General features: G+C 36.7%; 1 protein-coding gene across 6 annotated transcripts in view; it reads right to left on the bottom strand.

Annotated features, from left to right (window-relative positions):
- Window positions 1-27: 27 nt before the first annotated feature.
- The window catches only part of atp2a2a (ATPase sarcoplasmic/endoplasmic reticulum Ca2+ transporting 2a), a 58248-nt gene continuing 41855 nt past the window's right edge, over window positions 28-16420 (bottom strand). For 2 of the 6 annotated variants that reach the window (XM_087262996.1, NM_200965.1), the window contains 8 exon segments: window positions 14501-14836; window positions 12803-13023; window positions 11217-11419; window positions 8915-9000; window positions 7807-7940; window positions 7605-7722; window positions 4761-4881; window positions 28-561 (listed from right to left, as the gene is read on the bottom strand). In XM_087262996.1, the coding sequence (XP_087119122.1) occupies window positions 548-561; window positions 4761-4881; window positions 7605-7722; window positions 7807-7940; window positions 8915-9000; window positions 11217-11419; window positions 12803-13023; window positions 14501-14836 (1233 nt within the window). In that variant the 3' untranslated portion in view covers window positions 28-547. 6 annotated transcript variants of the gene reach the window in all.

Genomic DNA, 16420 nt, shown 5'->3' with positions numbered 1-16420 from the left:
CTAACCCGCAAAAAAGACAGCAATACGACCATGTAATATCTTTTTATTAATGAACCACAATTGATTGTGATAATTACAACACTGATCTGGCAGCTCCGGCTGTAAAAGACGGCCTGTTTCTCAATGTCTCTCACACACACAAACACACACCTGAAATGAGCCTCGGCTTTAAAACATCCCCATTTGCACATCCCTGCGCAAAACAGCAACATAAACTATCAGGTTTTTTTTGGTTAATTTACATATTTCACAAAAGGTTCAATATTTTTTTCAAATTAAATAGTTCCTATACAAAAGTTTACCATTAGGGGGGACATGCATCATCAAATCTGCTTTAATGTCACATTTCAAGAGTATTTCCAAACTTCAATGTTCAGCTTTATTTGTCGCTCCTAATGTTTGAGCTTCTTCTAAACTAACGATGCAAATTATTCAGGTTTTTTTTGTTTGGACATGCAGGCCTAGACTGATGTGTGGAGCTGCTTGAAACAACACATGCACTAAAGTCAAGAAAAGCTTCTGCATGGAATACAGAGAGTAGATGGGTTTAATTCTCTGGAGCTGAAGAGAGAGAGAGAGAGAAAATAAGACACGGTTGAACTCAGAAACACAGATAATGTAGATGTATAACAATTTGACGTCATGCTACTGCAAACATTAAGATGTTAATGATCAAACATTTTCGAGGTGTTGGCACATTGTGCATATTACGTCAGTAGACACACAGGAAAGAGGTGAAGTGTGAATATTTCAGTACTCACTCGCTGATGCACTCTGGACAGATGATTGGTTTTAAAGGGGTCCTGTTATGCTCTGATGTTGCAGTTCAAACTATCTCACAGGTTATAGGATGCTGTTAACGTCTCTGTTAACATGTTTAATTCTGTGCAGTGATGTGACGTAACATTACTGTAATTGGCTTTTTCTCAGGAATTGTTCTTTACAAAGTAAGATAATGCTGGCTTTCACACAGTCCATTTGTGTTGTGGCAGCATGAAGGAATTAAGTTAACTCGTTCATTCATTTTCTTTTCGGCTTAGTCTCTTTATTAATCTGGGGTCGCCACAGCAGAATGAACCGCCAACTTATCCAGCATATGTTTTACACAGCGGATGCCCTTCCAGCTGCAACCCATCTCGGGAGTTAACGTATTTGTTTTATGTTCAATCCACTTACATTTGTAAAAACTTTCAAGTTACCCCTCCAAAAAAGAAAGAGAATTGTGTTGGTTCAGCTCGTTTTAAATAAATAGTTTGAACAAACCGCAAACATTATTTTTATTTATTTATTTTTTATTTTTTTTAGAAAAAGTGTACTTTAACTTTACATCTTTAGGTTTGAATCTGTACTTCTCCACTATTTACCTTCAACTTGTAGTCGATATTTTCTGGCAGTCATGGAGGAGAGGAGAGCGTGAGACTGTCATTTGTCATGTGAATTGTCTCATAGATTGCGTCATCAAATTCGGAGCTCCTATTGGTTTTTGGATTGACGCTCATCACAGCTGTTATCACACTGCGGGAAAGTGTCTGAAATCTTCCAACACTGCCCGAACGTCATCAGAGAACAAAAATCTGATCGCAAAGGGCACTAAACGGCTGTCAGTGAACATGTCAAACCAACAATCAAAGATCACAGATTTTAGCCTGGAATTTCAGAAATCTATTATGATTTTCCTAATTTGTCTCAGATGACAAAATCATGGCTGAAATCTCAGTTTAAACAGGGCTTAAGGCTGGTTTATACTGTGTAGAGTGATCAGCGTGACCCACGGCACCTGCCTTGCGCGTAGTCCTGCATTTATACTTCTGCAGGCTGTTTGTGTTGCTCTGCAATAACACTTCTGAAGCGCTAGCTGGCAGTAGGTTATGTTCCTCTGTGTCGAGTTTCTTCACGGGTGTTTTGTTTTTTCTGAACGCTACCTTAATGTACAAGTAGCTAAAGCTCATTCAGAGGCGGAAATCGGCGAACGTGCAACAACTTTAATCAGGAGGTAAACAAAATAAAACTTGTCATTGATTGCTCCTACACGGGACTCGACACTTGCAAACACTCGCTGCAACGAGTTCACGCGGCTCTCACCCCTGCCTACACTCGTCACCGGCACCAAGCCGGTCTACGCGTCTTTGCGACATGCAGTTACATTTTTTGAGAAGTATAAATCAGCCTTTAGTCCCCTACTTATCAGGGGTCACCACAGCGGAATGAACCGCCAACTACTTTAGCATATGTTTTGTGCAGTGAATGCCCTTCCAGCCACAACCCAGTACTGGCAAACACCCATACACACTCATACACTACAGCCAGTTTAGTTTACCCAATTCACCTGAACCGCATGTGTTTGGACTGTGGGGAAAACCGGACCATCCGGAGAACACCCACGCAAACACTGGAGAACATGCAAATGCCAACACTCGAACAAGCGACCTTCTTATCCAAGATGGATCTAATATACTAATGCAACGTGACACAATCGCGACACAATGACACACGTGACACAATCGCTTTTGGCACAATCGCGACACAATGACACACGTGACACAATCGCTTTTGGCACAATCGTGGCACAATGACACACGTGACACAATCACTTTTGGAAGACGACTTTTTTGAGATATTTTACAGTCAACTGACACATTAGTTTTTTTTAAATTAACACAATAGTTACTTTCCCTGGTAAATAGTTACTTTTATAATTATGTAACTATGTTACTATTTGCGAGAAATGACTAGTGACTATAACCAAAGACTACAGAATGCACAAGACATGTCACTCATATAATTTGGAATGGGGAAAAGTGTAACCAATATGGTGAATGAAGCCCCGCCTTCTAGTACAGGAGCCAATCAGCAATGGCTATAGACTGATGATACTCCGGGGAAGAGGCTAGTACTAGACGTAGGTTTCTGCAGATTTTGTGTGATACAAACATTTAGAAATGAAACTAAAGAGTCAGCTGTTGTTTAATTTTATTGGTTTATTATTGTATGGAATGTTATCGTAAGCTTGGCAAGCAGTTTTGGAGAATTTGATGTTTCCCCATACTGCCCGAGAGACTTTTCAAAGATGGCCGCCGAGTGAAATGACTTGCCTTAAACGGACTTTCCTATAACTAATTACTCTTTTAAAGGAATGTGCCCAACACTGTTGCCTAGCCACACTAGAACACCGAACTTGTTTATTTCTTGTCAAAAATTAATAATTTCTTACATTTATATAGCGCTCTTCTGGGCACTTAAAGCACTTTACACATAGGGAGAATCTCCTTATCACCACCAGTGTGCAGCATTCACCTGGATGATGAGATGGCAGCCTATTGCGCCGGCACGCACACTGGACACTGATTGGTGGAAAGAAGACAGAGATGAAGCCAATTATGATATGGGGAGGGTTTGGATTGGAGGGCAAATTTGGCCAGGATGCCAGGGTGGAACCCCTACTCTTTTTTCGAAGGACATCCTGGGATTTTTAACGACCAGAGGGAGTCAGGACTTCAGTGTAACGCCTCATCCTAAAGATGGCGCTCACTGAGCAGTAGAGTCTCCATAAAGATACTGGGGCATTAGGACCCACACTGACCGCAGGTTGGTGTCCCCTGCTGGCCTCACTAACCACCTCTGGCAGCAACCAAGCTTTCCCATGTGGTCTACCATCCAGCCCTGCTTAGCTTCAGTGGGCAACAATGTGAGAGTTGCAGAGTGCTAGCTGCCAGAATAAAGGCATTAAGGTGTGCCTCATGTTTTCAGAAGGGCTAAGTGTGCTCGGTGTGATCGGCTTCTAATTATGCATGGTGTTTGACAAACTCGCATTAAGACTCTTATAAAAGAACTGATTTTGTGCCATTTAAGAGTTGTTTTTCCAGCAACACTCGTCAACTAACAGCACGGTTTCATCCCAGAATTCATCCTAAACATTATAATACAAAACCAAGAGGATCATTTGTGCTCAGTTCATTTACTACTATATACAGACATGTACATTACAATAAAAATAATTCATCTATAATATTAGAAATCACTACACCGTCCCTATAAACACATGGTAAAGTAAACATCTCCAAAAACAGCTTTCATCCTGAAGCATTCATCAAATCAAACTAGCTAGTGTTGTAGTAGAAGGGAACAAGTGCATCTGGCTAGTCTTCCATAGAGCATAAAAAATAAAAGCTATCTTAGTAAGCAACTGACGGAAACTGAGGTAGCTGCAAATCTACTTCAAGCAAAATGATTTCCTCACGACGAAGAGGAACAGAAATGACGGTTGACGTCAAAATAAACGTCCATACGCAAACTCCAGCTAAAGAGAGCCCAACATATACAAAGTAATCTGATAAACGTTTTACTCTCTGGACATGAAACCTTCAAAAAAAAGCGACCTGAGAAAATATACACTTAATAATAATAAAAAAAGCTTAAAAATGTAATAATAATAATAATAAAAAAACATTATTTTCTGACAGCAATACGCTATATATAGAGATATATGTATATATATATATATAAAAATTCAAACAAGGCTTGGATGCGTGTGCAAACGTGAAGGGTAATTGTTGCTCCTTGTTAATGAATGTTGTGTCTCTGGTTATTTGGAGTCAGGTCTGGGATCAGTCAGGAGTGCCGGAAGAGCTGGGTTATGTTAGTGCTGTACAGCCACACCACTAGAGGGAGTGTGAGAGCTATGAAGGGCCAGGAGACGCCGTCAGTGCATGCAGAGAAGGACCAGCCTCTCCTGTCCTCCTTTTCCTCCTTCAGGTCTTTACCAGGCTCCAGGTAGGTCCTCGCCACAAATTTGAGCAGCTCGTCCAAGAGGATGACAGGCAGCGAGATCTTCAGCACCATCATCCACTGCGTCACATTCAGAGGAGTGATCTGGAAGATGACCTGAACCACACACAAAACAACAACAATGTCAAACAAATAAAACTATAATGTTACAACTATAATGGCTACTTCTGTGACGACCACCACACAATGACGACTACTCTTCTAGACAACTTCTGCAAGGATGACTACTACTACAATTACAATGACGACGTGGCTACTATTACGACAACTTCTGCAATGAGGACTACTTCTACGATAACCTCTGCAACTACTACTACTCCTTCTGTGACTACTACTACGACAACTTCTGCAACGACGACTACTACAATGACAACTTCTGCAACTACTACTACTACTACTGTGACTACTACTACAACTTCTGCAACGACGACTACAACTTCTGCGACGACTACTACTACTACTACTACTACTACTACTACAATGACAACTTCTGTAACTACTACTATTACTACTACTACTGCGACTACTACTACAACAATGACGACTACAACTTCTGCGACGAATACAACAATGACAACTACTGCAACTACTACTATTACTACTACTCCTACTGTGACAACTACTACAACTACAATGATGACAACGACTACAACTTCTGCGACGACTACTACTACTACTACTACAATGACAACTTCTGCAACTACTACTATTACTACTACTCCTACTGCGACTACTACTACAACAATGACGACTACAACTTCTGCGACGAATACTACAATGACAACTTCTGCAACTACTACTATTACTCCTACTGTGACAACTACTACAACTACAATGATGACAACGATTACAACTTCTGCGATGACTACTACTACTACTACTACAATGACTACTTCTGCAACTACTACTATTACTACTACTACTGCGACTACTACTACAACAATGACGACTACAACTTCTGCGACGAATACAACAATGACAACTACTGCAACTACTACTATTAATACTACTCCTACTGTGATAACTACTACAACTACAATGATGACAACGACTACAACTTCTGCGACGACTACTACTACTACTACTACTACTACTACAATGACAACTTCTGCAACTACTACTATTACTACTACTCCTACTGCGACTACTACTACAACAATGACGACTACAACTTCTGCGACGAATACTACAATGACAACTTCTGCAACTACTACTATTACTCCTACTGTGACAACTACTACAACTACAATGATGACAACGACTACAACTTCTGCGACGACTACTACTACTACTACAATGACAACTTCTGCAACTACTACTATTACTACTACTACTGCGACTACTACTACAACAATGACGACTACAACTTCTGCGACGAATACAACAATGACAACTACTGCAACTACTACTATTACTACTACTCCTACTGTGACAACTACTACAACTACAATGATGACAACGACTACAACTTCTGCGACGACTACTACTGCTACTACTACTACTACTACAATGACAACTTCTGCAACTACTACTATTACTACTACTCCTACTGCGACTACTACTACTACAACAATGACGACTACAACTTCTGCGACGAATACTACAATGACAACTTCTGCAACTACTACTATTATTCCTACTGTGACAACTACTACAACTACAATGATGACAACGACTACAACTTCTGCGACGACTACTACTACTACTACTACTACTACAATGACAACTTCTGCAACTACTACTATTACTACTACTCCTACTGCGACTACTACTACAACAATGACGACTACAACTTCTTCGACGAATACTACAATGACAACTTTTGCAATGACTATTACTTCTACTACTACTACTACTACTACTACAATAAATTCTGAGACAACAACAACAACTACTACTACTACTACTACTACTACTAAAATGATGATGGCAACTATTACTTCTATTACAACAACGTCTACTACTACAACAACAATAATGACGACAACTACGACTTCTACTACTACTAATACAATGAGAACTTCTGCAATGACTGCTTCTGCGACTACTAATACTATTACTACTTCTGCAATGACTACTACTACAATGACAATTTCTATCACTACTAATTTATTTCTAATTAATTTATTTCACCACTACATTTATTTCAATCACCAGTACCTTAACCGCTACAATTTATTTTTCACTACTACTATTAGTATTATTTATTTTAATGATAACTAGTTTTACTTTTGCCACTACCACCCAATTTGTTTCCATTACTACTAATTTCATTACAATTATTTATCTCCACAACTACTAAATTTCCACCACCAGTAGTACTACTAAAATTATTTTCTATTACTATAGAAAGTATTTATTATATTTAATTCACACACTACTACTATTCATTTTCCCTCTACTATTTATGACTTTACTACTGATATCATCTACAACATCATGTTTCCTATTACTACTGTTTTAAAGGAGGAAAGTGCACATGCTGCTGTTTATCTTCAAGGCCTTGCATGGTAAATTACCAACTTGTACTTGTAATACTTTGTTCATTTACACTGACAGCTATAGTACTAAATCTTCTGCCAAACTCATTTGAAATGTCCCATGAGTTCAGACTCCCTGGGAGAAGAGATTTTGCATCTCAAATGGGACTATCCTGGTAAAATGAAGCATAAATTTAAAAAATAAAATAAACTACCACCACTTCTAATGCAACCACTTTTTTCATGACTCCAATCTAGTATAATCTACAGTACACTACATTGGCTAGTTGTTGACTAGTGGTGTTAAGAAGAAAATGAAGACGTGTGTGTGTGTTGTACCGGCAGTGGCTCCACATAGAGGATGAGGAAGTGCAGAGACATGGAGAGACAGATGGCTCCCAGCAGCCAGATATTCTCCCAGGGTGGCATGCGCACCAGAGACTGGTTCTCGGACAGACTGCAGGAGGAAAGAGGACATCATGAACACAAAGCTCACAGTCAGACGTGATGTAGAAGACAGCTGTGTGCTTTGAGGACTGACCTGTTGAGGGCGTTGCACATCTCAATGGTGACGAGCACAGACAGGGCCATGGTCATGGGGTAAGGAGACTCGAAGACGTGACACTCCAAGTCCTGGAAGTCAGGATTATCAGGAGAACACTGCAGGAAATGACTCTGAGAGGAAGAGAGAGAGAGCGCAGATAAGGAGGATTTAGGACAATAAGAAAATCTCATATCACGGTACAAGTCATCTCCTATGCTGATAACAATATATATCGCAAAATAGTATGATTTCTGTAAATTCAACCAATTAATAGTTTATGTACAGGAATTGGACAATGAAACAGAAACACCTGGTTTCATACCACAATAGTATGGTGTAGTAGGGTGTAGGGCCTCCTTTTGTGGCTAATACAGCATCAATTTGCAATACAGCATCAAAACACCCCAAAGTGGCTCTATAATATTTAGATCTGGTGACTGGCTAGGCCATGGGAGATGTTCAACTTCACTTTCATAAACTGTATTTAAACTCTGCTAATTAAACTTTCACACTCTGCACATCCCACCAGTAAGAACAATCAATGAAGTTCAAATTTAGCCATGAAACCTCCAACACCAAATTAGCCAGCGTATTAGTATCATTATTCAACCCCTGTTTTTTATTGACCACTTGAAAAGCACTATTTATTGTTTACATTTTAAAGTATGTACTCAGAAATGTACTTTTTCATATGTGATCTTACTTTATTTAAAATGTCAGGGCAAGTTTCATTAAAAATGTACAAATGCGAAATAAATATTACTAAAATAATATAAAACGATTTCAAAAATGAATGATTGCAGGTAAAACATAAAAATAAATACTATTGCTGTCTGCATCTCTGTAGTATTGCACTTGTAAAAATCCTATCAAATGATATAAAACATCCTATGAAATTACTTTTTATTTTGCCCATATAATATATGTTGCAATATTTCACAATCCCATGAGGAGCTATAAGATGCAGATATAAATGAAATGTGCAAACAGTGTGATAAAAGAATGCATATGGCGGTTTTGTCTTCCATGCATGAAAGTTCCTAAGGAATCCTAAATTTCCTAAGGCTGATACACACACCATTTATTTAAAAACAGAGATACGTACCAGCTGGTAAAGTGTGATCATTGGACCATCATCAGCAACAATGAACCACCAGGCTGCAGCTCCTACAGTAGCAGCACCCACATAACCTGACAAACATCACACACACAAGTTAATAGACATGCAATACTTGACCATAAAACTATTAAATACTAATATTTGCATATGCAAGTTACACTTAAATTTCTGACAAGTTGCTCACAGGTGAAATACAGCTATTTCAATAGAAATCTCAAAGATTTGATCAATGTAAATGTGTTACATTGACCAGAAAGATGCTGCTTGGTTTAGGTGCCAGCTGTGCTTCACACATTGCAAGCAAAAAAAAAAAACAAAAAAACAAAAACAAAGAACTAATATCTGCTCAAAAAGCCAATAAAAGTAAGTAAATCTACTCAAAGGTAATGAGTTTTTCGTGTTATGATTAAATTGCTGAATCTGTAAATCTCAGTAAATGGTATTAATTCCAAGACTGAACTTCAAAAAGCTGCAAAAAATTTTTATTTTTACAGGCAAATTAATAAAATAAAATGCTTGGCATTACCTACTTTTATACACATGATGAGAGTAAACAAATGTTTCAACCAAATTAAACTGCAAAAAGAATTGTAAAGTACAATAGGTAACACTTTGTTAACATTTCCTAATGAGATTTAATATTGCAGAGAGAAAAAGGAATTTATTACAGCTATTATGTTAACATTAGTTTAAAAATACTACTAATATGATGATGATGATGATGATGATGGACGACTACTACTACGTCTTTGACAACTACTACCATTACGAGTACTACTACGATGAGTACGACTACTAGTACTAAGACTATGATTACAGCTACTAGTACTTTGACTACAATTACGACTACGATTACGACTATGACAACAATAACGACTAATAGTACTTAGACTACAATTACAACTACTAGTACTACGACTACTAGTACTATAACTATGACTACAATTACGACTAGTAATACGACTAAGATTGACTACTACTAGTACTACGACTATGACTATAATTACGACTACTAGTACTACGACTATGATTACGACTACTTCTAGTACTATGACTACAATTCCGTCTACTACTAGTACTACGACTATGACTACTGTAATGGCCTCAAAAGGATTATACATGTTTTCTTTTATTTTTAATGCCTTTATTTTACTTGTGGTTTATATATAAATCTGAATAAGTTGGAGAGGACAGCGTACAGGGATGCATACATGCACCGTTGAGGGCGCTGTGAGAAAAGAGACATTGTGTGTTCATAAGAGAAGAAGAGTCAGATAAGTGATTCAGTCTGTAAGTGAACCGTTTTTGTAAATGAATCGTTGTTGTTGTACAGAAAAAAAAAAGAGAAAAAAAAGACTGGGGCAAATAAATCTACAGAAAATCAAAAGGCTGTCCTATTCATTGTTCAAGGGGGCAACACTACTAGTACTATGACTACTATTACGACTACTAGTACTACGACTACAATTATGACAACTAGTACTATGACTACGATTACTGGTACTATGACTACTAGTACTAAGACTACGACTAAGACTATTAGTACTACGACAACTAGTACTAAGACTGCGATTACGACTACTAGTACTATGACTATGATTACTAGTACTAGTAATCATAGTATGACTACGATTAGTACCATTACTACATTTACAACTACTAGTACTACGACTACAAGTACTAGTATGACTACTATTACTAGTATGACTATTAGTACTACTACTACTACTACTACTACGACTACTACGACTACTACATCTCTTTAGTAAATGTTAACAATGAGAAGGCTTATTTATTATAGCTACTATGTTAATATTAGTTTAAAATACAACCAACTTATATCAGTTGTAAACTCAATGTCATAAAACAATTACGACTTTGAATCGGCTTACGAATACAATTTTAAAATGTTATCAGGCATTAACTGAGAAATTAACCATATATAGTTAAAGCTTTTATCGTTTTCATTGTGAGTTTAATTAAATTATTGACGGATAGTGTTAATGTACATTACCCCTAAGGTCACAACATTTTACAATCAATATTTCATTATGTAGTACGCCAGATTAACTTGAAAATTAGCTAAATAATTATTTCTCCAAGCAAATGTTATATCACTTAAAAAGCACAATGTGAATATTCTTAAAAACCACTCTAAAAGTTGAAATAATAAATAAACATTTATTGTATTTTGAAAGTGCCCATGATATCAATATTGTGCATGTTCATTATCACCATATAATGAATTATTCAATATCAGCATATGTATGTTTGTACAGAAACTCACAGCCGATGGCCAAGTATCTGAAAAAGAGCCATCCGGAGATGAGGGGCTCTTTGGCGCTTCGGGGGGGCTTGTTCATGATGTCCAGATCAGGGGGGTTGAAGCCTAGAGCGGTGGCAGGCAAGCCGTCAGTCACCAGGTTCACCCACAGCAGCTGGACGGGGATCAGCGCCTCAGGGAAACCCAATGCAGCGGTCAGGAAGATACTGAGGAGGAGACCATCATATCAGCCACAGACAACAAACCACTTGATATTTGTATGCATGTGTGTATAAATGATTATATGTGTGAAAGTGTGTACACATGTATAAACATGTAGATGTATGTATATGAGTGCAAGAGTGTATGTGTTGATGCTTTTACGCGTGTATAAATCCAAGCATATACAGGGTCATAGTTCCACATTTTGCATAGTTTCAAAATACCGTTAGTGTCCTTCCCACTTTTTATATTTTTAGCCATTTGTTAACCATGCATTTATGCGCACATTCGTATGCACAAACTTCACGTGCATGCTCTAAAAATTTTTATCAAGGCCCCGTTTACACTGTCAGGTCTTGATGCCCAATTCTGATTTGGTGCTTATATCGTTTTTTTGTGATCCATATCTGATTAATGGGTTTACACTTGCTATACATTTACGACGTAACACATGCATAAAGGTGGGTTCTAGCACCTGCGCCATACTAGCCACAATGTAAGAAATTGAACCTAGGGCTGCACAATTCCGGCTAAAATGAGAATCACAATTGTTTTTGCTAAAAATAAATATCAGGATTTTCTCACGACTCTGCAGATGTAAAAAAAAGGTTAATATGAGTAGGCTATTATTGTTGCTATTTCTTAAATATATGTTAAAACAACAATAATATTAGGCCTATATGTACTGTAGGTTTACTGTTGGTTAAAATGTTAAATTTTAACTTGACTTTAAATTTGTCCTGGTTGTTAATGCTCAGTAAAGTGACAACATCAGAATACAACTATTCATAATAAAGGCTAGAGTAGTTATACTGACACTGATAAAGATGTATTTTCATGCACAACACTGTGTTCGCTATGAATGAAAAAACATATCAAATGCCTGTCGTAATCATAACTCTAATATGCAAAATGATCATTTAAATTGTGTGCGTGCTTTCAGTTTCAATTTCACTGCTGAGTGCAGCTCATGCCGTCACTTTGAGGAAAAAGACTAATAATAAATAAAACATAAAAATGTTTATTTATTGGTTTGTTTTCCTTAAATTTATAAATGAAAGATAATGTTGAAATCTAATAGATAATTGTTAAAGACTTTTTTACATCAGTTTGAAATTAAATATTTTGACCCTGAACGTATGGAAATGGGATTTAAATCTAAAACATTTCTTCCCGTTTTGTGCCCCGCCCACTTTTCAAACCAAAGTTACACTCTTAAACATAAAATAGGTGTATATTTACAGATAGAATTACATCCACTTTTTTTGGTTCCTTTTTGCTTTTTTGTACTGTTTCATGTGTACTGTATTGTAGGACTGATATTTCATGTAATTCTGTAAAGCTAATAATAATAACAATAATAAAACAAATAATAAAAATGGACTGACCAGACGACCTCTCCCACGTTGGAGGAGATCAGGTAGCGGATGAACTGCTTCATGTTGTTGTAGATTGCTCTGCCTTCTTCAACGGCGGCCACAATGGTGGAAAAGTTGTCATCAGCGAGGACCATCTCCGAGGCTGTCTTGGCCACAGCAGTGCCAGAGCCCATGGCGATGCCAATCTCTGCCTTTTTCAGGGCAGGGGCATCATTCACACCATCTCCTGTCTGCAGAGACACAACCAAACATTTGTTACAAACAACAACAACTAGCTATTACGATGGTTTTCTGAACTGTTGCACATGACTTGTTCGAACCATTTTGGTTAGAACAAAAAAGTTTGAGATTAAAATTATCATAATATTGCTGAAAAAAAACCGACCATACAAATACATATGTGCACTCTGAAAAAGTATTGTTTTATTTATTTTTTATTATTATCATCATCCTCACCATTAATCACTGTAATATTCAATCTTTAATTAATATCAACACTAAAAATGTTTTGACAAAATTTAAGACAATTATACCATATATAATTAGGAGAAGGGATTGATTATTGAATTTTACTGTATTTTTTACTTTTACAAAAAAAAAAAAAAAAAGAATGTTCTGATGTTCAATGATTATCATTGTACTTTTGCCTACTACAGAGTTACGTTTATTCCTAACAAACATAACAAACGGCATAAAAGGGGGATTAATTGGGACTAAAGCTACAGGACAAATTTACAGTCTATTTGAAAACTTTTAGTTTCTCTGGATGTAATGGATTTATTAGGTATTTGTACAAGTTAAATATAAAAAATAATAATAAAAACCTATAAGAAGGTCTGACAACATTTTTTAAAAGTCAGGTAAAGTATCTTTGTTTGTTTGATGTTTTCAATTACTGTGACTAAAAATCAATGCTTTTCCACAAAATACTGCTTTCCTAACTTTTCTAATCTTATTCTTCTAATGGTATTGTGTTAATACAAACTGCATTTTTATGCACAAATTTCAACAATTTTGGAAGCAATACCATTAGTTGTTTTAGAGCAGGGGTTCTCAAACCCTTCCAGCGAACCCCAAAATAACAACGCCAAAATCCTTTGAGGTTGCTATAAATATAAAAAAGGCCCAAGCCTATTGTTTATTTATTTATTTTTTAAATGTATGTAAGTGCTGTAAATGTGTAGGAAAGTTTAACTTGGTATCATGAAATCAACATGCTACATCTAAAGCTATTGCTGTATCTATAATATAATGTAATCACCCCAAGGGTCGCAGTCCAATAGAAAAAATAAATTAATAAATAAAAATTACACAATATATATTTTTAATAATAACAAATAAATAAACAGTAAATAAATAAAAATAAGAATAAATAAATAAAAGAATTTATATATATATATAATAAAATACAATAATAATAATAATAATAATAATAATAATAATAATAAATTAAATAATAATATATACATAATGATAAATAAATAATAATAAATAATAAATAAACTATTTTTATCTGCTGTAGGTTATGGCAAAAATATGGGAATTCTAATAGTTTAATAAAATTAATTTATGGAAATCATCAAGTAACTCAGGGGGTCCCAAACTCCACTTTGGGAACCACTGTCTTAGAGAAGAAAAACAAATTTAAACTAATCTCGTAACTAATTTTTCCAAAGCTGTATCTCTCACAAGCTTATGGCAGCTCACCATGGCAGTGATCTCATCAAAGCCCTGCAGGAACTCCACAATCTTGGACTTGTGTGAAGGCTCGACTCGTGCGAAGCAGCGGGCCACAGTGACCGCCTCACGCTGGGCATGGGGCGACAGGTCGTCAAACTCGCGTCCCGTGAAAGCCATGCGGTGGACGTCATCATCATCAGAGAATATGCCGATGCGTCTGCAGATGGCCACGGCCGTGCCTTTGTTATCACCGGTGATCATGATGACCCTGATCCCAGCATGGCGGCAGAGCTTGATGGAGGCCGCTACTTCTGTTCGAGGAGGGTCCAGCATGCCCACACAGCCCACGAAGGTTAGATCAGACTGGCAGAGAGAAGAATGTTTAGGAAATAAAAACTTCACAGTGAAAACTAAGAAAATCTCATGAAGTTTGATCCTTTCAAGTTTTCATTTAGATCGTTTATGACAATGACTAAGATGACAAAAGGTAATGACCTCTCCCATATAACTGCAGGTTAACTATGCTTATATATAATAACTTTAACAAGTAACTAATGGCTTTTAACAGTTCAAGTTATAAGTAACTAATAAAGTTTTGGTAACTAATAACCTTATTTTTTCGGATTTTTATTGTAATATAACCAGGGTGCGAATTACAAGGTGGGTTGGGGGGTCTGACCACCCTATTTAACGCTTGATCCCCCCCTGAAGAACATCAAAACAAGATGTATGGGTGTTCTGCCCTATAATTGTTAAGAAATAGCTTGATCTGATCTGTATCCTTGATAATATTTTCAGTTAAAATAATAGATAATGTAAATACACATTTGACCACCCCTATAATGGTTCATACCATTGTGAATGCATGTTTGTGCCAAAAAATGAATTCCCCCAGTGACAAAGAGATATTTGATGCGAGGATCAACTAGAAGATTTGTTTTAAAGGAATGTTTGACACCGCACACTGTATGAGAGAAAAAAAAACCCTGTGCATTTTTCAGTAACTTAGATGCATTCGGTAGGATAGTGTCAGAAAGCCATGTGTGTATGGACTACCCTTTCACAAAATGGAGTGAACATCCTACACGATGGTAAAAGTTTGATTAAGTTGTTTACATTCAGAGAGCAGCATTTACAGCAGATCTTTTAGTCAATAATATTGTAGTGATGTTAAAGTAGTTTAAAGATACTTGTGTGGATTACAGTGGTCTGCTAAAACGCGACATGTGGGTCCATCTGCGCTCTCATTGCAGGGGATTGAAAACAAAATCTGTGTTGTAGCACATTAATTAACGCAACACTGACGACCCATGTCTCTAAAACAAGTGGAAGAAGAAATTGTTTAATTACGGTTGGCAACACAACGTGGCGTCTCTCTGTCTTCGAAGCTATATCATGCATGTTAATGAAGTTCCACCTCATTCACAATAGAACGCACTGATTGGTTCGAACAAAGTCTATCTCATGAATTAATGCTGAAAACTCAAATATGTAATTTTGTACCCGCCAGTACAGACATCAAGTCTCCACGTTTTACACAAGGATTTTATCGCCATGACGTAGTTTTCAATTTTCTTTTCAAGACGTGAGAACAAATTTGCTTGAAATAACGGAAAAACGATTAATTTTCACTTTTGTGTGAAATATGTGTGTCCTAATAGTGTTTTTAGCATTGTGGGACACATACATGACTGTCAACATCTCTAAAAATGTGTTTTGGTGTTTCATGACCCTTTCAACAGTAATAAAAACTTCATGCCGTCTTTCATAGTCATCCATTATAAGGTGCAGGAATGCAAACCCGTCACCGTTTATTTAATAATCACAAATGCCATTGAGAACCACTCAATATCCCTCAAAACAAAAACAAAAGATTGATTTATAAATTAGATGTAATTTAATTTAATTTGTAACTTTGGTTTACTGAGGCATATTACTGAACATAAT

Source organism: Danio rerio, chromosome 8, assembly GCF_052040795.2.
Source record: "Danio rerio strain M-AB ecotype USA chromosome 8, GRCz13ab, whole genome shotgun sequence".
Classification (NCBI taxonomy): domain Eukaryota; kingdom Metazoa; phylum Chordata; class Actinopteri; order Cypriniformes; family Danionidae; genus Danio; species Danio rerio.
The sequence above is the reverse complement of the archived record's forward strand: the minus strand, read 5'-3'. Positions and strand labels throughout refer to the sequence as shown.